Source organism: Salarias fasciatus, chromosome 3 (genome assembly GCF_902148845.1).
Source record: "Salarias fasciatus chromosome 3, fSalaFa1.1, whole genome shotgun sequence".
Taxonomy (NCBI): domain Eukaryota; kingdom Metazoa; phylum Chordata; class Actinopteri; order Blenniiformes; family Blenniidae; genus Salarias; species Salarias fasciatus.
Genome location: NC_043747.1, coordinates 9,150,603 through 9,170,858, shown reverse-complemented (window position 1 = coordinate 9,170,858; position 20,256 = coordinate 9,150,603). Strand labels below are relative to the sequence as shown.

At 41.3% G+C, this 20,256-nt stretch overlaps 1 protein-coding gene and 1 long non-coding RNA gene across 6 annotated transcripts; one reads left to right on the top strand and one right to left on the bottom strand.

Moving 5' to 3' along the window:
• Positions 1 to 327: 327 nt before the first annotated feature.
• On the bottom strand, positions 328 to 14,103 carry LOC115383685 (ubiquitin carboxyl-terminal hydrolase 4-like). 5 transcript variants are annotated; one of them, XM_030085866.1, is made up of 12 exons: positions 11,863 to 14,103; positions 11,693 to 11,795; positions 11,466 to 11,587; positions 10,963 to 11,033; positions 10,756 to 10,881; positions 10,286 to 10,381; positions 10,041 to 10,172; positions 9,822 to 9,956; positions 9,670 to 9,704; positions 1,409 to 1,461; positions 1,297 to 1,312; positions 768 to 942 (listed from the first exon to the last, which is right to left on the bottom strand). In XM_030085866.1, the coding sequence occupies exons 1-12, from the start codon at positions 11,912 to 11,914 to the stop codon at positions 900 to 902; spliced, it is 984 nt and encodes a 327-aa protein (XP_029941726.1). In that variant the 5' UTR covers positions 11,915 to 14,103; the 3' UTR covers positions 768 to 899. The 5 variants fall into 5 exon arrangements, with proteins under 5 accessions (XP_029941717.1, XP_029941726.1, XP_029941735.1 ...); XM_030085857.1 differs by lacking the exon at positions 1,297 to 1,312 and having other exon boundaries at positions 328 to 942; XM_030085884.1 differs by lacking the exon at positions 9,670 to 9,704 and having other exon boundaries at positions 826 to 942.
• Positions 14,104 to 19,214: 5,111 nt separating this feature from the next.
• LOC115383803 (uncharacterized) lies at positions 19,215 to 19,825 on the top strand. The gene is made up of 2 exons (XR_003930759.1): positions 19,215 to 19,421; positions 19,547 to 19,825. It is a non-coding gene; the product is annotated as an uncharacterized LOC115383803 (long non-coding RNA).
• The last annotated feature ends 431 nt before the right edge of the window (positions 19,826 to 20,256 follow it).

Here is a 20,256-nt window from a genome sequence, read left to right as displayed (position 1 = left end):
GTGACGTTTCTTTTACTGAAGAATCTTTATTTTGTTTGCTCTTCATGTTTCGACTCCTCTGTTCTTTCAGATTCCCCTATGACATTCATTTCAAATGACCCCCAGTCTGTATTTTATCCTGACCCTCTACAGTCTGACTGCTGTGTCTTTGAGGGTTTTCTCTGGTTTGTTCTGGTTCATCACCTGTCCTGATCTCTCTCCTCTCCTCCCACTGGTTTGGAGTAAAAAATTCCAAAGAACTGTGTTTTGGGCTGTTTTTAATGTCTAATCTGTTCACCTTCTCATCTGTTGGTTTGTGAATGAGACTCTCATCATCTCCTCTCTTCATTCTCTCCTCACCTCTCCTTCTCTTAACTTAATCTTCTGAACTTCTTCTGCCCTGAACTTTCACATCTGCTGCTGTTCTGCTTGTTTCTTCTCCCTCCACATCTACTGGACTCGTTCCTTCCCCTCTGGCTGCCTGTCTCAACCAGGGTCTGACTTCATCATTCAACCAACTTCCCCCATGAATGAAAAACACAAAAAGAACGATCAATATCATGACCAGTAGTTTTTTCCTGGAGAAGATACGCTGAGGTCCTTGCAAATATTTGACCATGCTTGAAAGACAGGACTTCTTTTGCTCATTTCCTTGTTTTTGTGATATTTCCAGCTTCACCTGGTTTCCTTCATTTTTATCTTTTTTTCTTCTGTCTTTCCTTGTATCATGGTGCTTCATCTGATTCTGCCCACTTTGCCTTTTCTCATTCTTTGACACAGATGCAGTGTTTCTGAGATCGTTCTGGTTTTGGCTTTCATCTCTTGTGGTAGAGGAGCTGTGGGAGATTACACTCGTTTTAACTGTACTGTTTTTCCGTGCTCTTTTTCTTTGTGTATTGTGCTGATTCTGGTCAATGTTCTCACGAGTAGAGCTGTTGGTCGACGGGCCTCTGATGTTTGCATCTGCAGCACACAAAGAATCAATTAGAACTTCAGCTTCAAAAAGTTGACCTGACAACCTTTATGTTATTGGCAAGGATTTTAGTTAATGTTTAATGTTGAATTTGATAAGGACACATACTTCAAAAGTTGTGACACAGCAGTGTTAGAATTGTGTAAATGTATGGGAAAAGGTAAGAACCAGAGAGTTAATTAGACTCTGTGATATTGTTCCACAACTTCCAGATGCAGGTTTTCAGGTTGGTGAAAGTCCATTAAATTTAGTATCTTTCAGACCATTTGTTTGTCCTGCTGTTAAATACAGAGCATATTTCAACCTTCTTCCAACACCTTTTGTGAATGAATTCATGTCTTTACCTTTTAAGAACTTGGGCTGTAATTCAAAGAAAATGTCCAACAGTTTGATCCCATCAGTTACAAAACAAAATAATTTGTCATAAAAAAAAAAAAAAAAGATTTTGATTCTCACCTTTTCTCTTCCTGTAAAACAGAAGGTAAGGACTGCTGGAACCAGACAGGAAACTGTAGAAAAAAGAAAAGAAATTATATTCTCCTATATTCCCTCGGCGGCGATCGCCCCGGTCCGCGGCCTCCGCTCCCCGCCTGAGACTGGTCAGGGAGGTGGTGAGGTGGCATTCCGGGAGCCACCACCACCACTCCGGGGAGAACCGTAATCAGGACCAGGGCCAGGACCACCGCTCCAGCAGCGAGGTTGCTGCCGGTGGCGCCGCTTCACCGGCGGAGCGCTCCCCAGCCCCGGACACCGACATCATCGCGCCGCAGGCGCCCCGTCCCCTTTTTCCCCCACATCACTCCTGGTTGGGGACAGTAGCATCAGGAATATTCGCTTTTTTAAGGCCATCACGCGGTGTGTTCCTGGTACTACTGTCCCCACGATCCTCCATGATCTCCCGGAGCTCCTGCAGTCCCTCCCCTCCACTGTCCGCCGGGTCATCGTGCACGCTGGGACTAACGACACGGCCCGGCGGCAGTCGGAGGTCACCAAGCAGGATTTTAAAAACCTTTTTAACCTGTTGGAGAGCTGTTGAAGGTCGGTTTTTATCTCTGGACCTTTGCCGACCTTCTCCAGGGGCGCTGAACGCTTCTCCAGACTGCTCGGCCTCAACACCTGGCTTCAGCGCTCCTGCACAGCCTCCAACTTTTATTTCATTGATAATTTTAATCTTTTCTGGAACCGCCCAGCTTTTTATCATAAGGACGGACTTCACCCGAGCCGCTGGGCAGCTCCATTTTAGCAGGTAACATTCAGCACACAGTCCATACATCCCCTGTTGATTGACTACCTGCAAGCCCCCTCCATCCACCACACGCCACACACACCCCTCACACATCCTCACTGCCCCCGGACACACTACACACTGTACTTAGCATCCCTGTCATCACCTCCTCCAGACACCACATCCCCCGGACTGTTTTTAAACGACAAAGGACTCTTTTAACAGTAAAAGTCCACTGAGAGCCACATCCAGCCCGCCCACCACCATTAATATGGCCCTGCCGAATGTGCGCTCTCTCTTAAACAAATCTTTTATTGTTCATGATCTTATTTTAGACAATAATGTAGACAGTCTGCTTTTAACTGAGACATGGCTTGGCACTGATGCACCTGTTATCCTCACTGAGGCTTCCCCACCGAGTTTTAACTTTTTATATTCAACCAGACAGGGTAAGAGGGTTGGAGGGACTGCTTCCATTTTAAATAACAGATTTAGCATGTGTGCAGTAGCTTTTAATAGTTTTAGCTCCTTCGAGCACCACGCCTTTGTTTTTAGCAGTCCCCCAATCCTGTGTTTAACAGTGTACAGACCCCCTCAGTACTCTAGTCTTTTTATCAGTGAATTTTCAGAACTTTTAACAATAATTCATTCTAAATATAGTAGAATTTTAATAACTGGTGATTTTAACTTACATGTTGACGACATCTCCGACTCGATGTCCGGAGAATTTTTAAACCTTTTAAACTGTTTAGATTTTAAACAGCATGTCGCACAGCCAACTCACAACAGAGGACACACCCTGGACCTGGTTATAACCCACGGTCTGTCCATCAGTGTGTCCTCTGTTGTTGACCCGGCTGTGTCTGACCACTACTGCGTGTTTTTTAACATCACCAGTTTTAACCAGCAGGAAGCCCCGGTGAGAACCGTGAGGAGACGCAACCTTACTCCTGAAGTGGCTGCAGATTTTATATAGATCTTACAGAGCACTCCTGCAGTGATTTTACCTGCACCCTGTGATTTTATCGTTGACAATTTTAACAGTAAACTGAAGTCCAGTCTGGACTCAGTCGCTCCACTTTTAACCAAAACAATCAAAGGCCACCCCAAACCCCCGTGGATGAAGATTGATAAAATCATCACACTGAAAAGAAAATGCAGGAGTGCTGAAAGAAGGTCGAGGAAATCCAAGTTGACTGTACATCACCAGATTCTACGTCAACAACTCAAAATTTACAATAATGCAGTTAAACAGGCCCGAACTTCCCACTTCTCTCAACTTATTTCAGACAATAAAGACAACCTCCGGTTCCTCTTCTCCCCCTTCAACATTTTAACTGGCACTCATTTTAATAAAGCTTTTCGGGAGCCGAAAGACGCTCTCTCTGAAGACTTTGCAGACCACTTCAGAACTAAAGTCATGGACATCAGGTCTAGCCTTTTACCTCAACAGGTTTTATCAGTGAACACAGCTGAACCGTTGTCCATGCCTGAGGAAACACTGGACAGTTTTGACCGGGTTGACACGAGGACTCTTGGTCGAGTTTTCTCCCAAGTAAAATCAACAACCTGCCTTTTAGATCCCATCCCCACACCACTTTTTAAATCACTTTATGGATTCCTTGATGAACAGATTTTAAATATCATGAATTGCTCTCTTCAGACGGGTGTCTTCCCCACTGCCTTTAAAATGGCGGTGGTGAAGCCCCTTCTGAAGAAGAGCAATTTAGACCCCAGTGTTCTTAATAACTACAGACCAGTATCCAACTTACCACTTTTTAAGTAAAGTTTTAGAAAGACTGGTTTTTAACCAAGTCAATGCCTTTTTAATGATTAATAACATTTTAGAAAGACATCAGTCTGGTTTTAGAGTGAACCACAGTACGGAGACGGCCCTTTTAAAGATTTTAAATGATATCAGGTGGAATTTAGATAAGAAAAAGCTCACAGTGTTGGTTCTACAGGACCTGAGTGCTGCCTTCGACACAGTAGACCACCACATTTTAATAAATAGACTGAGTCACCTGGTGGGCCTCTCTGGTACTGTTCTTCTTAACTGGTTCAGTTCTTATCTCACAGATCGATGTTTTTATGTAAGTATGGATACTTGTTCCTCAGGAACCCATGAAATCAGGTGTGGGGTTCCCCAAGGTCCAATTTTAGGTCCCATACTTTTTAATCTCTACATAATTCCTCTTGGGGACGTCGTCAGGAGACACGGCATCAGTTTCCATAGCTACGCTGATGATACTCAGCTATACATCGTCGTGTCTCCTGAAGACTCAGGGCCAATAGAAACCCTTTTAACTGTATTTCAGACATCAAGTCATGGATGGCAGTGAATTTCCTGCAGCTCAACCAGGACAAGACTGAGGTTTTAGTTATCGGTCCCGAAGGTCAGAGAGAGAAAATTTTACCAAAATTATTAGAATTTAAACCAGAACGATCAGTTAAGAACATGGGCGTAATTTTTGACTCTGAGCTAAGTTTTATTCCACACATTAAAAACATAACTAAGATTGGATTTTATCATCTTAAGAATATAGCCAGAGTCGCCCGTGTCTCTCTCAGGCCAGTACAGAGGTGCTAATGCATGCTTTTATCTCCTGTAGATTAGATTACTGTAATGCCTTGCTCTCTGGTCTGAAACAAAAAGAACATTTCAAACCTACAACCGTTACAAAATTCAGCCGCACGCGTGCTGACGAGGACCAGGGGGCGGGCCCACATTACACCGCTTTTACAGTCGCTGCATTGGCTCCCTGTCCGCTTCAGGATCGATTTTAAAGTTCTCTTATTAGTTTTTAAATGTCTTAACGGCCTTGCGCCTTCTTATTTAGCTGATCTGTTTTTACCCTATCGACCCTCGCGGGCCCTGAGGTCCTCTGGCAGCGGCTTATTGTGTGTTCCCAAAGCTAGAACCAAGACTCATGGCGAGGCGGCTTTTAGCCACTACGGCCCCCGCCTGTGGAACAGCCTGCCAGAGAACCTCAGGACCGCAGAGACTGTTGATATTTTTAAAGGGAGGTTAAAAACACACCTTTTTAATCTGGCTTTTAATTAACCTTTTATAGTTCTTATCTCCATCATTTTTATTTTTTATTATCATTTTTATTTTAATCTATTTATCCTATTTATTCATTCTATTTTTATTATGTACTTCTAACTTATTTTAATCTTTTACTTTATAATCTTATCTTACTATTAACTTTGTATCATGTCTTTTTATGTCTTTAGCTGTTTTAACTCCAGTGTTTCCTGAGGGGGGTTCTTCACACCGGGAGTTGGTCCTGATCCTCTGCTGGGGTCACTGCGCTCGAGTCCTCTGGTCCTGGCTGGCCGGGGGGGCTCCACACTTTGGTGTGTGGGTTCCCCTTGGTCTGGCGGAGTCGGGGGTCAAGCGCTGGGGCCCCAATAATAATAATATTAATGACCTTCGCCTTCTCCTGGGGGCTATTGCACAAAACCAGGGGTCTATTTCACCAAGCAGGTTGAAAAAACCCTGAGATTAATCCTGAACTCTGTGTTGATCTACTCAGAAAGGGAAAACGCTGGGTTTTTGGTTACACAACAGCTGATTTGAGTTGTATTACTCAACTTCAAGTAGTTCCACCTGGAGTTAAGCACGTGCACGACAACTATAAAAAGCCAGCATTAATGGAGCACCGATTCGACGAGTCACCATGGCAACAGAGAAGCGCAGAGCGACATATAGAAGCTGGAACACATTTTTCGAAAAAAATGCAACACGCTACAGCAGCGAAAGAGAGGGAGATGGCGTGGCAGAAAATTGCAGCCCGTGTCAAAGAGTAAGTTTAAATGTAGTCCTTTATATCAGAATATTTTTGAATGTTAAATATTATTACAGGGAAACTGTTTGAATGGTCACCAGTTAAAGTATTTCATTTAGTTGTAATCCCGCGGGGAAGATGAAAGCTAAAGATGAAATATAAAAACATTGTTCAAAAGACCTCGGTATAATCTCATTGAGGCACATCTTTTTAAGCATGTTTAACATTGTAAAGTCGCATAAATACTAAGTGGCTGATGGACTGTGCAGTTGTTTTATGTCACACATCTATATCATGTTATGTTAAATAATTAATCCTATTTAATCTAATATTATTATCTATTATTTGAGTATAATATTTAAAAAATGTCATTGATACAAATATTTATTTTGTCTTTCATGTTCTTTTCTTCTTTTGGCCACATAGATTGTGAAGGTTCTATCTGCCTGCTGGAGCTCCTTCATGCTACAACCAACCTGAAACTGTCAGAAGGAAATACTCAGAATATTTTTGCCAAATGTTAGTTTGGAAGAATATACGCAAATATACTGAAAGATGTTATTTATCCAGGTTGAGGAGGATGAAACCGTGTCTGCTGCCCTCACAGAGGATCCAGAAAGTCATATCGAGGTGCGTTACTGATTGTTCTCTTCCTATTACAATTCTGAATACTCCTGTGGAACACAGAGCTTGACATTTAGCTGACACTGAAACATTCAAATTGTCTCCTTTTTAACAGATCTTGGCTGGTCAGCAGCAGGATGGTCTCTCAACTTCCACATCACAGATCAACACTGTGAGATGATGTTCAGTAAACACCAGAGGTTCATTTCATTCAATTCGTGTGCAGCTGTATAGTTTAATGTCCTCTATGTATTCCCAGTTACCAGTCAAAGAAATTTACAAAATCCACTTAACAAGATAGAGAAATCCCTTAAAGAACAGCAGTATCTGGACCTCCAGATGAAGAAGATGAAATTGGAAATTGAGATACTGCAGCAGAAGTTGCAGGTGGGTTCATGGTCACAGGTGAATTATGTTCACTATTGGAACATGAACTCAACCCTTTATTTATTTATTTTTTATTTTTGTAGGAAATAAAGAAGACAAAATGAATCGTGTGTCATGTCTTTTATTTGCTGTGGTATTAATGATGGTGGTGATTTAAACTCCTCAGTGCTCTGCATCTCCAGTGTTATATAAAAAACTCCCATTTGCAAAGAACCGCAGCGCAACACACAATATCTGCTGGGATGTGAGTGCGCGACTATGTCTGGTTATGTTGCAAAATATGGACGGAAAAGATTGTGAATGTAGCGGATTGAGACGTGAAGCGGTACGTTCATAAAGGTAACAGTCCGGAAACGCCAAAACTATGCGCGGTCTGTAAATAATCTCCCGACGAATATTGAAATCACGCTGCAGTAATGCTGCTCCTTCATCGGCAGGATCGCTGATAAAAGGACATGACATTTTGACAGCTACACAAAAACTTGCCAGCTGACTGAAAGAATGAGGAAATGGAGCAGCGCGTGTGTGGCTGAAAGGGGGCGGAGCCAGAGAGAAACTTCAGGGTTGACTCAGAAAAACCTGCTCCCGACCAGGTTAGAGTCACAGAGTGTGTTACTGCGGTAACTGACCGACAGTTTAAGTTATCTCTCCTAGTGGAACAGGCTGGAGTTACTCCTCTGTCTCTGGTTTGAGTTATCTCCCTTTGTGTAATTGAAATCTCAGCGTTTCCCTCATTTCTGGGTTATTCAACACAGAATTTTCTTAAAACCTGCTTGGTGAAATAGACCCCAGGATAAGGGATTAAGCCAGCAAACTGTTGTTATCCTGTGGCGATCTTGTGGTTATCCTGGACAAAGTTAGCCTCAAGTCGATTGCACAAAAGCTGGCCAAGTTTATCCCGGACCAGTCACCGTGGTGATTTATTCTCTGAAGCTAACCTGCTCCACAGCAGGCTAACTACCCAGGATAAGATTAAACTGCTGTCAACAATGTGAGAAATGGGTGTAGTTTACAGCATTTCCTGGATTTTTCTACACATTACATTATTTAATCATCCTGCAGCCAAATCTTACTGCTGTAGTCGCTGCATCTGCAACTACGTCTGGTTGACTTTAGTATTATGTTGTTGCTGAGATTGTATGAAGACCAACATAACTTTCAACACAGACGTTTCAGAATCCTTTCTTTATTAATACAAGTCCGACAATAAAAGGTTCACAATTATTGTAAAGACAATGGAAAAAAAAACCTTGATGAAATTGGTACTAAACCACACTGATGTAAAAAATAAAGAATAAAAAATAAAATAAAACAACCCTGAAGCTACACAATGAGTAAAATGAGAAACAAAGGAAAAATAAATGTATCACACCACTGAAATGGACTACAATATAACAGACAGCATCATTTTGTCTTAACTGTCTCCCGAAAATAGGAAAATTGTCGTATTTCAGGACTCCACCTTTAGGAGTGAAAGGGTCCCACATCATTCTGACTCCACTTTTTTAACGGCTAAAATCAGACAGAAATTCATTCTCAGAAGACAACAAATTTATCACTTCATTTGATAATTGCTCTTTGGGTTACACTTAAGTAACTGACCAGACTGCAGAATATTTTTATGTTAGGTTTTCACCTGCTGGAGGTTCTTTTCTAGCCGGACAGGTTTGTTCTTCATGACAGATGAGGGATGAAACAGAACACAGCATGAGGACAATTGATTCAATTAGATAGCACGGACACAGCGTTGAAATATTCTTGAATAAATATCCTAAATATTGGCAAAATGCTGTTTCCCCCGTGTATTTCCTGTATTTTATAATTATCATTTTTGTATGATCATAATCATGGATCATATGCAGAATTAGGTCATTTTTAGTGGATGATTTGCACATCACTATTTCACTTTAATAAAGCTGCGGCCTGCATGCAGTACCTGTCCTCACCATTGAAGCGTGGGGGCGCTATGCCTTTAAACGTCACTTAAAGCAGACGTACAGGCTGTAATATATGGAGTGAAATTAATGGACGTGTTTTGTGTAAAGTCCTTGCTCTGGGGCACCCCCCCTTTTTAAGTGAGCCCCCCCCGACAGCCGCGGTATAGTCCGCACACTGCTGCTCGTCCCGTGTGAAGTAAGATGCTTGTCCTTGTTCCATTTTCAATCTGTGATTCTGTGATCGATCTCATGTCTTCTGAAGAACGCCGTGAACGCGCACTTATCCTGATGCTCCTCACCTGGCTTGAGTAAGCCACGTCTTTTTATCCCGGCTCGGCAAACGTGCAACCGATTAATCCGAGAAAACACCAACTAGGCTTACTCAAGCCGCGCATTTTCATTTATCCTGGATGTATTTATCTGACTTTTGTGCAATAGCCCCCTGGTGTGAAGGGCCCCACTGGTAGTGTTTTCCCATGATGCTTAGTGCCATACCATGTCTCCTCTGCTGTGTGCAAATAATTCAGAGAGTGTGTGTGTGTGCGTGTGCGTGTGCGTGTGCGTGTGCGTGTGCGTGTGCGTGTGTGTGTGTGGTATATATTTATTGATGGTGCGGTTTTCATTCTTTTGTTTTTATGACTGTTTTTATTGTTCAGCACTTTGCGTTGTTTTTTAAATATGAAAAAGTGCTCTACAAATAAAGTTTGATTTGATTTGATAAATAAATGAAAAAACATGGATAAAAACTCTTACTTTTTCATGTTGTCCACCTTGAGGTTTTGATTAAGCTGTTGATGAAAATGGAAAATGCTTCACATCATGCTGAATGCATCTATGCTCTTCAACACATGACTCTGCAACAAGGTGTTTTGAATTGTGGATGATTATTTTGTGACCAGTCTTACCTGCTCAACGCTCAAATCACAGAAGTTGTACCATCTGGCTCCTCTGCCGTCCTGAGACTTGACTGTGGCTGTGTAGTGTCCACTTTTCAAACTGCCAACATGTTCTACAAACGCATACAGATCATAGATCTGACCCTGATCACAAGAAAGACACAAGAAGTCATTAAAACCATGATAAATGAGCAAAATATGAATGATAAAGCTGCTTATTTCCTCTACTTGTGGAACTTCCAGGGTGTATGGGACATCCACAGCACAGTTGTTTTTGGTGTATGACATGTAGTGATAGTCGAACTGAAACCTCTTCAGCAGCAGCGTCAAAATGTCTGGATGATGCTTCATTTCACATTCCTGAAAGAAAACAGTCAGGTTTTAATTTTGTTAAAGCACTATCAACCTTTCCACGTATCCACAGATCTCCAGAGAGTGAATATAAATTAGAAACAGGGTTTTTCTTCACTCACAATAGTAGCGTCCCATTTCTCACTACAGTCGTTACAGTACAGCTGGTTTTCTCCTTTTAACTCACAAGTCTGGAAAAATTCTGCAACACCTTTCTCCTGAAAACGAGAAAATGACATATTAAGGGACCTATCTGATTGTCAAGTGGTTTTAACAATGAATTCACTCACTGTGAAAACTCTTTTTCGACCTGCACGAAACCTTTATCTAATAATTTGATAGATTTTTTTTTATATTTTTGTTTTTCAAGCTGGTTTATTGGACTGTATAATCAAGGTGTGTGACAAGAAGTCGAAGTCTGTTTCAGCCTTACAAACTGGCAGAACAAGACAATGAGGTGTGACAATAGTTTAAGGCTACATTCCATTCCCACGCATTTCTATGTCACTTGACTACATGCGTGTGTTTCTGTCACATGCTGCCAAAGGAACTTGCTTTTAAGCTGATCTGATCTGATCTGATCTGATCTTACCACACTGTAGCTTTGAGTGCAGGAATCCTCCAGTGGAAGAGGAAGATGCCAGAATTTCCCCTCTTCACAAGTTCTGTTGTGACATTTAAGACACTCTGTTGTGTGGACCAGATTTCCTTGAAATATCTGAAAGCACAAATAAACTGTGACTGACACGCTGATGAAAAATGAGTTTTCATCAAACTTAGGAGTTTCCGTCACTCTTACCTTTGACGCCTCGGGACTGGTGAGCGCCAAAATCTTCTCAAAGTGTTCTGCTGCATCACTTTGTTTATTCACTGAAGAAAGGAGAGGAATTATGTTAGTGGATCACGACCACATATTTAAAAATTAAAAGTGGATGAACTGGATTTCAGCGGCTGCATGTTATTATTCACCAGCATTTTATATCATGGAGGTTCTTATTTTCTAGAAGCTTCTGGAATTTGTTTCAGTAATTAACAATTGGACACGTTTTATGAGTTTATAAATGACATTTTTTTCCTCTCTCTCTCTCTCTCTTTTTTTAATCAAATGGATCAGTCAGGTCCACAAACTGTGAGGGAGTAATTCTCTAACAAATGGAAATAGGAGTGATTCAACAGCAGCTTATCAAAGCTTAGCAGAACTATAGAATCACTTTTTCTCAGATTGTTTAATAATCATTTGACTATTTTTCCACAGATGCAGTGTAACCAAGCCATTCAATCTAAAACACTGTCACACTGTACCTGAGTGAATTCCCAGCTTGTGTGTGATTCCGATGGTCTCTGCTGGGCCTTTCTTTAACTCATCAAACAGCTCTGACAGCTGTCTGTCAATGTGTGTTGTGTTGCTGTTGCCCTCAGTGTGCCTGTCACAGTGAAGACCAAGTGATCAGAGACAAACAGACACACTGCATCCTATCATACACGCTCCTCACATTATTATACATGATCATACAACCTTGGTCACAAACCTTTTCACAGCTTCTCTGAACTCTTCAGTCATGAACAGCACCTGCAGCACGCTGTTCAAGTAACATGTTGATCCTTGGTTTCTGAGGCCATAGAACTGATTATCTGAGTGGAAAAAATACATCATAACACATCTGTATGATATTTCAGGAGTGTTTAATTCATCTCTTACCTTTAGTGGCGCTTGAGTCATGTGCTTGTTTCTTGTTCTTCCCTTTAGACATTATCGATCATTGAACAGACTCAACTTCACACTTATTTCTCCAGCATTTTCTGAAATTCTGCCGAAGCAAATGCAGTTGGAAAAATGAACTCGCTTTTGTCTGATGACACACACACACACACACACACACACACACACACACACACACACACACACACACACACACACACACACACACACTAGCCTCCTGTCAAGTTTCTCTTTCGCTTCTGCAGTGATGTATTCAAGGTATTCAAGGTAGCATCATTTCTTCTGAACAGAGTCTCACTCCACTGAATAGATTAGAAACCTTTGTGTAAAACAAACCTGAGATCAAATGAGACACTCCCATTTATACTGTCTGCTACATAGTTTGTTGTAAAAAAAAAAAAAAAAAGTGAGGCGGTTGCCTCCCATGGGGGAGTGTGTCTCTACGGAAGCAGCGAGGTGTGGAGTGTGTCACATTGAAGAGGGGGCAGGGACTTGTAATGGCTCCTTACAACCTATTGGCTATTTCTCTTGTGCACAATTCACACTACGGATCTGATCTGGATCAAATATGTATTTGGCAGCTGTCAAAAAGTGACAAAATGAACTTGTTTATACTCCAAAATGAAAATAGAGTCTGACACTATGAACCATCAAAATATGAAATAAAATCATCCATCAACAAGGAGACTCAAATTGTGTCGTAAACAGCCAGATCTTACGTAAAACAAAGTAAATCCAACATTAGACACTGTGCAGTGACAGTCTGTCATGACACAACTGATCAATTAGTAGTGTTAATGGAAAATGGAGCTAGTTCAGCACCATGGACAGCGTCATGGACTTTTCCAGTTATTTGCTCAGAAAAGGTGAAGCACACTAATCCGGGGTGGGAAGCAAAGGACAGAAGGTCAATGACATTCAGCGACTGTGGAACAATCTTAATAATCTGCATCATCAAGTCATACATGATCAACCCAGACAGGACAACAAACAAGTGTACAAACAACATGGCGGTTAATGCAGAAAGGAGACACGGCCGTCCACAACACAGACAGCAATTAAAGCAACCACATTTAAGAAAAAGGCCAGCATCGATGACAAGCTCAGCCTAAGTCATCAGAAATACTGAATATTTGAACAACTTATGATGTTTTCATGCACCAGTTTTGAGTTTGAATCAGTTCCAGACAAAAAATGTTTCCAGTCCATCCGAAAATCCACCGCAGCCAAAATGAAATGTCCAGAATTCAAAATGTCCAATGTAAAAAAAACCTCCAACAGTTTGAACATGTCAGTCTCCAAAGTATTTCTGAACTATATACAGTCATGTGGCCTCATGTCTTATAGCGCCATCTTCCTCTCCTTCATCCATGGAAATCTTTCAGTACTTTGCTCTTATTGATGACAATGTCAATGTGTGTTCCACATTCGCGCTGGTGACTGGTAATGTTAAATATGATACACATATAAAGAACAGAGCAAGCACAGAATAGCAAAATGCACTTTACACCAAGTTCATTAGTGTCATCATATTTTCATGATATTAAAAGGTTTTGGTTGTTTATTTCATTTAGTTGGGTTAAAATCAAAACTGAGTTTGTGCTATTTTTGCCAAAGTAGCTGATTTTATTTCATTATTCTACTGAACCTTTATTCATACAGGTGAGCCCCTTTTCGACCCAGGGTCTCATTTTCAAGAGGGACATGTCGGAAGCAGCAAACACAAAGTTGCAGACGAACAATGATAAAATCCCTAAAAACAAATGGCATAAAACAATTAACATAAAACCTTATAATGGTGCAGGTATCAAGAGCAGGAGAAAAACATGTGCAGGCTTCTATCGATCCTCTCACTATCTGTTGATGAACAACAGAACCAGAAAACTTCACAGCAAATTAAGACAGCTAAACTGAATCAGTGTGGAAGCCATACGTGAAGTGACAGACTGGTGTGGTCGACAGGTTGGGTTTTAGAGAGCAGTATTTCAATTGCTTGAGGTCGTTCTTCTATCGACAGTTTATTGATGAAAAGAGATGCTTGTGTCTTGATTTTGGAGTCAGCAGCAATGAACCTTGAAGCTGCTGCTGGGTCAACAGCAACTTATCTGACTGATTAGTTGTTTCTTTCAGTTTGCCTGACACTTGAAAGAAATCCTCTGACTTTCAGTATTTCGAATTTCTTCTGAAGTGGTGGAGAGTGGACAGCTTGTTGTTGTTTGTTTCTTTTTTTTTTCAGTTCAGCAATTTTGATTAGATTTGAGCCCATTAAAATCAAAGCAAAGAGCAGTATTCAAACAGTTATTCAAAGAGGTTTTGGTTAGTTTTTAATTACTGTACTCAGATTGATCCAGTTACAGTATCTTTATTGCTGAGTGTTGGGGCAATAGTTTTATAGCTGAAGCACTTTAACCAAGTCGAGAAACATTTGTGCCACTTTCCACTTGATGGGGAATAATCGACAGAGCTAAACTGTGAGGTGAGGACACAACATGAAGAGTCACTGCCAGCAAAACAACACTGAGCTGTTTCTAATGTTAACATATATGAGACACAAACACACGCACACACACACACACACACACACACACACACACACACACACACACACACACACACATACACACACACGCAAAAAGAACAGCAACACCATTCAGGGTTTAATCATGTGGCCCTCTCTGAAGAATTATGTCAACTATACCGGAACAAACAGTTACTGTCTGTTTTCTATCATGTTGTGACACGGAGGTGAAATTTGGAAATGGACTACACTTATATCGCGCTTTTTCATCTGCATTAGCAGAGACCAAAGCGCTTTACACTGCAGGATCACATTCACCCATTCACACACACATTCACACGCCGGTGGAGGCAGCTGCCATGCAAGGCGCTCAGTCCATCCACCAGGGGCAATTCAGGGTTCAGTGTCTTGCCCAAGGACACTTCGACATGCAGACAGGGGGAGACGGGAATCGAATTCACAACCTCCCGATTGTCAGACGACTGCTCTCCCCACTGATCCACAGCTGCCCCAAATTAGCCAAAACAAAAATAATATTACAGTTTCTTAGTTATAGTGGACTCTATGCACAACTCAACCACTTCCTGAACTTCAGGAGGCTCTTTGTTTCCTGTCTTTCATGATAGGACGGGCTGATTAATGCAGGTGTGTCTGACCTCTGTAACAACTTCAAACACACCTGCATTAATCAGCTCATCCTATCATGAAAGACAGGAAACGATTAGCCTCCTGAAGTTCAGGAAGTGGTTGAGTTGTGTATGCATAGAGCCTATTATAGAGTACAATATTAAGTATAAATATCAAACTAAAACAATGCAGTGTTTTACAGATGAGTAAAAGTCACATGACAAGTGGCTTTGGAAATTTAGGATGAAAAAAAAGGAAAATTATGTATCAGCTCCATGGAGCATCCATGGAGAAGAAGACCAGAGACAAAAATGAAGGCAAAATGGATAGAAGCCAGCCCCCTGACAAAACTGAACAAATGTGTGAAGCTTAAGAAGGAATTGTCCAAGAAATACAACAAGCTGTCCACAGCCGAGGCACAGGAGACTAAGCAAAGAAGCCCTAGCTTCCTCGCCTAAAGAGATATATCAGAGAAGTGGAAGCCAGGAGAATAAACACATAATTCTCCAAAAACCTAGCTAAGGTCTACTCTCATTGGCAATGCAGTAAGACCACAGCAGACCCACCTAGGGCGGAGACTGAGCAATGCTGGAAGAGTACCTGGGAAAGAGAGCTGCCACACAAAACTAAAACACAGTGCCTAGCAGACCTGCAAGCAGAACATTGCAACCTCCCAGAACAAGAACCAGTACTCATCACAACAGCAGACATCCAGAAAAGAGTGGCAAAATCAATGCCAAGAGCAAGCAGGACATGGACTCCCTGATTCACCTCACCAGGATATACAGCAAAAACATCGGGATGTCATTGGGACTAGATAAGTGCCGGCAGATGGTATCAAGGAGAGTGAAGATTATCACTATTGAAGAAGGGGTTGAACTACCTGAAGGCAACATAATAGATGTTGAAGACGTCCTGGCCACTGGAAGAGATGCAAGCTACATATATCAAGACAAGGAAAGTCCTCACAATACATTGAGGGTTCCACCTGTAGTCCAGCATCCTGAAGCTGGACATGAAGCGCAGTGAGGGAGGCCGAGGACTGGTGAATGTCAAAGCCACCCTTCAAGAGGAAACATCGTCCCTCCAAGAATACATCCAGAAAATGGCCCCCAATGACAACCTGCTCAGTGAATGCCTCAGACAAGAGAAACCCCATGAGAAAGAGGAGCCAGAGGTGGGATCATAGAAAGGCAAACCCCTACACGGCATGTACCACCAACATATTGAAGAGGTGGCTGACACAGAGAGAATGTACCAGTGGCTGGCAAAGGCAGGACTGAAAGAGCACAGAGGCACTGATCATGGCTGCACAAGAACAGGCCCTAAACACAAGATCAATAGAGGCTGGGAAGCTCGTTATGGGCAGAGTATACAGAAACATCTGTGCCGAGTATGGGCCAGAGACCCCGGAGTCTGGATGGAGAAAAATCAAGCCAAGATCCTGTGGGACTTCACGATTCAGACTGACAATCAGATGACGACCAATCAGCCTGAGATAGCGGTGGTAGATAAACATGAGAAGAGATCAGTAGTGATGGATGTAGCAATCCCCAGTGACAGCAACATCAGAAAGAAGGAGCAGGAACAGCTGGAGAAATACCGAGGGCTGAAAGAGTTGCTGCAGAAGATGTGAGCTGTGAAGGCAACAGTCATACCAGGAGTGACCGGGGCACAAGGGGCATTAACCCCTAAGCTGGGAGGATGGCTCCATGGCTCCATGGCTACTGTATATAAAGTGCAAAAGTGCAAAGGAGCATGGCTTCCCCAGCAGCAGAGCAGTAACCAGCAACAACAATCAACTACCCTGAGTGACTGGCTTCAGCTACATTAAACACATTCACCTTAAGTGGGTAAAACCATAACATCTCCCTAGGTCTAAAACACAACATTAGCTCACCAAAACTGTGTTGAAATCTTTCGCTACAAAACAGTGGTGGTAGTATGGTGGCTTTGCAGCTGGTGCTGGGTGACTGTGGTCTCATGTTCAGGTTTGGGTGAATGTTTCGGTTGTAATGTCGGTTTCATGTGTATGTTTGAAGGTTTAAAGATATTTGTGTTTTGTGCAATGTGTATATTTGTTTATTGTGTAAGTTTCTGTTTATTAATATTTGTATGTTTTCAGCTCTCACGTTTGGGGTTTGGGTGTTACAGTGAATAAACCCTGAGCATTAAGAAGGAAAAGTTGTGTTGTCCTCGTCTTCATCACACCAAGGGAGGTACAAGTCTGGACGTGGACGACGTGACAACACCTGGCGACGGCGGTCCTGGGTATTCGGGATGATGGAGATCAAGGGTTCCTGTATACGGGTCTGCAGAAAACACATGATGTGAATTCACAAGACTGGAGCAGTGTACTTATTAATGTTGATTTATAGTGATTGTTTATCACTGTTATTTGTATTTTATTTTTTGCAAAAGAAATCTGTTCTGTTTCTTAAAAAAAAAAAAGGTGCCTGACTGCTAAAAATGTGCACTGTTTTGTAAATTGTTTTATAAGAAGTTGAACTCCATTTGATTAAAATGTTTATCTTTGGCAGCTCTCTTGTTTTTGCATGTCTGTCACAGTGAGGTGTTTGGAGTGAGGAAGTGTAACAATAATGCGTTCATCTTAATGTAATGTGATGGCTGGTGATGGTGGTTTTTGATGGAAACTCTGATCTCCTGACAGATACAGTGTGCTGTTCAGAGACTGTATCACAGACACTGATGGGGTTTGCTGCATTTTTGGTGCAAGTGTGTGGGGTAATGTGAAAGTTTCCGAGTAACAGGCTAAATACTGAGTAATTACCAGGTAATAACATGGAAACAGACCTCACTTCCTTTTACAGTACAAATCCACTTCAATAACTATGCAATTTCCAGGTAGATATTTTTCTATTTACTGGGTAACAAATGAGTAATTACCAGGTAATAGTGTGGAAACAGATCTCACTTCCTTTTACAGTACAAATCCACTTTAATAACTATAATTTCGAGGTAGGTATTTTTGCAGTTCCTGGGTAACGAATAAGTAGTTACCAGGTAATAGTGTGGAAACAGGCCTCACTTCCTTTTGCAGTAGTCTACAGTTCAACCGTAATTACCAGGTAAATGTTGTAGTTACTGGGAAATACTAAGAAGTTACCAGGTAAGTAGTAAAAAACACTTGACTACTAGGGAAATACATAGCGTACACACCTAGCAGTACCTAGTAATATCTAGTAAAAAGTCTACATTTCCCATTGATTACATGGTAATTACTTAGCAATTACTTAGTAAGTACTTGGCAATTAATGACATAGTTGCTATATACATTATAATTACCCAGTAATTAATACTTACTACCAGGTAGTTACTTGGTATTTTCCTGGAATTGGCTTGGTAATTACTCTAAAAGTACTAGGTAATTAGCAACATAGTTACCCTGTAATTACATGGTAATTTTACAGTAACTTCTCCTTATTACATGGTACTTACCTTGCAATTACCATGTTAATCCATGGTAATTACCGTTCTGTAAAATGAAGCGTTACCGAACACAGTTTCTCATATTTATAGAAAATGAAACTGTGATACCCTTACTGAGATTATCTCCTTCAAACTCGGGTCCTCCACCAGAGGAGCTTGAGGGAAAACGAAAAAATGAAGCAAGACAGGAGACAATCGACTTCCCTCCTCTTTTTTTGACCACTCATTGTGATTCATTCACTCCTCCAAAACTGCAGAGGTTGAATAAAATTGATTTAAAAATATACATTGAGGAGAGTGAGTGCTCTTTGCTGTGTCAGTGTGTCACATCTGAGTAAACAACAGGTCACGTGCAGCGCGCTACCGTCAGTGCTGCGTTCAGGATTGTCTGGAAAATAGGGATAATGATAACAATCATCATCAGAGCTTAATCTTTTTAAAGTCCATGCGTAGATTTAGTGTAATATTATGGGATATGTCATTTATCTACATCTTATTCCTGTATGTAAAATAGTTTACTACTTTTGCTTCCTTTGTTAAATTTAAGACGAATAATAAAAGAATTGTGTAACTCTACCACTTCATACTGAATGTAAAATACTTTGACATTAATATCTTTGTATGCAGTATTTGTTTTCTAAATCATCTTTCAAAGTCAGTGCTGAAGAGGTTAATTTCCTGTGTCAAAGTGAAACTAATCTGAACGTTCCTCATAAATACCATAACTTGGCTTGTTCGGGAGCAGAGAGTCGCTCTGTCCTTCACTTCAGCAGCTTCTCCACTGAGCTTCACCAGACGAGCAGCATGGTGGTCCAGGTCATTGTTTACGGGGTCAATAAGGAGAAGATGACCATCGACGTGTGTGACGCTGAGAATGAACTGAAAAAAGTGACTTTGAATCAACTGAAACAGAAAATAGCGCGGAGGCTTCCTGGGAACGGAGGTAATGATTTAAAAAAAACCCAGATCTTCATAACACTGAATTAATGTGAACTTTGCTCATTTGCTTTACTTACTGTGTGTGTGTGTGTGTGTGTGTGTGTGTGTGTGTGTGTGTGTGTGTGTTAGAATCTGCAATGACTGACATGAAGCTGATCTTTGCTGGAGAAAGGCTGGAGGGAGACAAGCCTCTGTCTGAATATGGACTCGTGCACAGGTCCACCATCCAGTTGGTGATGACTCTGGATGGAGGACTGACAACATGACAACACAACAGAGACAATGGCTGAATTCTCTTCCCTGTGTCCTGAAGATCAGACTACACCACTTTGTACTGTTTATGCACTCTAATTTGTTCTGTATTATGTTAGAAAATATGTATTGCTGATTAAAAGAAAAAACAACGTCTCTTTGAGTCTTTCTCTGTGTATTTCATTCCCACACTGATTTAGTACAGATATTTTTTTTTTACTGATTTTGTGGGTAAAAGTAAAAAACTTTTGTTGCTTAATAACTTCTTCAGTAGAAATTTGTATGCATTTTGTGTAAAAAAAGTACCAGTTCAATTCAATTCAGCTTTATTTATATAGCACCATAACACAGTCATTTCTCGGCTGCTTTTACAGAGAAAACTCAACAGATCCACGAAAGCAAGCATAATCGACTGTGGAAAGGAAAAACTCCCATGTCACCTTCTTCAAGTAAAATAAAGATGTACAGGTTCCTCAAGTATACATAAAATCTATCTTTATACTTTAAAAAAAGCATCATAACTGATATTGCATTTCAGCATGGCACAAAGTTGACAAAAACTGCGCTCACCCAGTCACTCGCACACC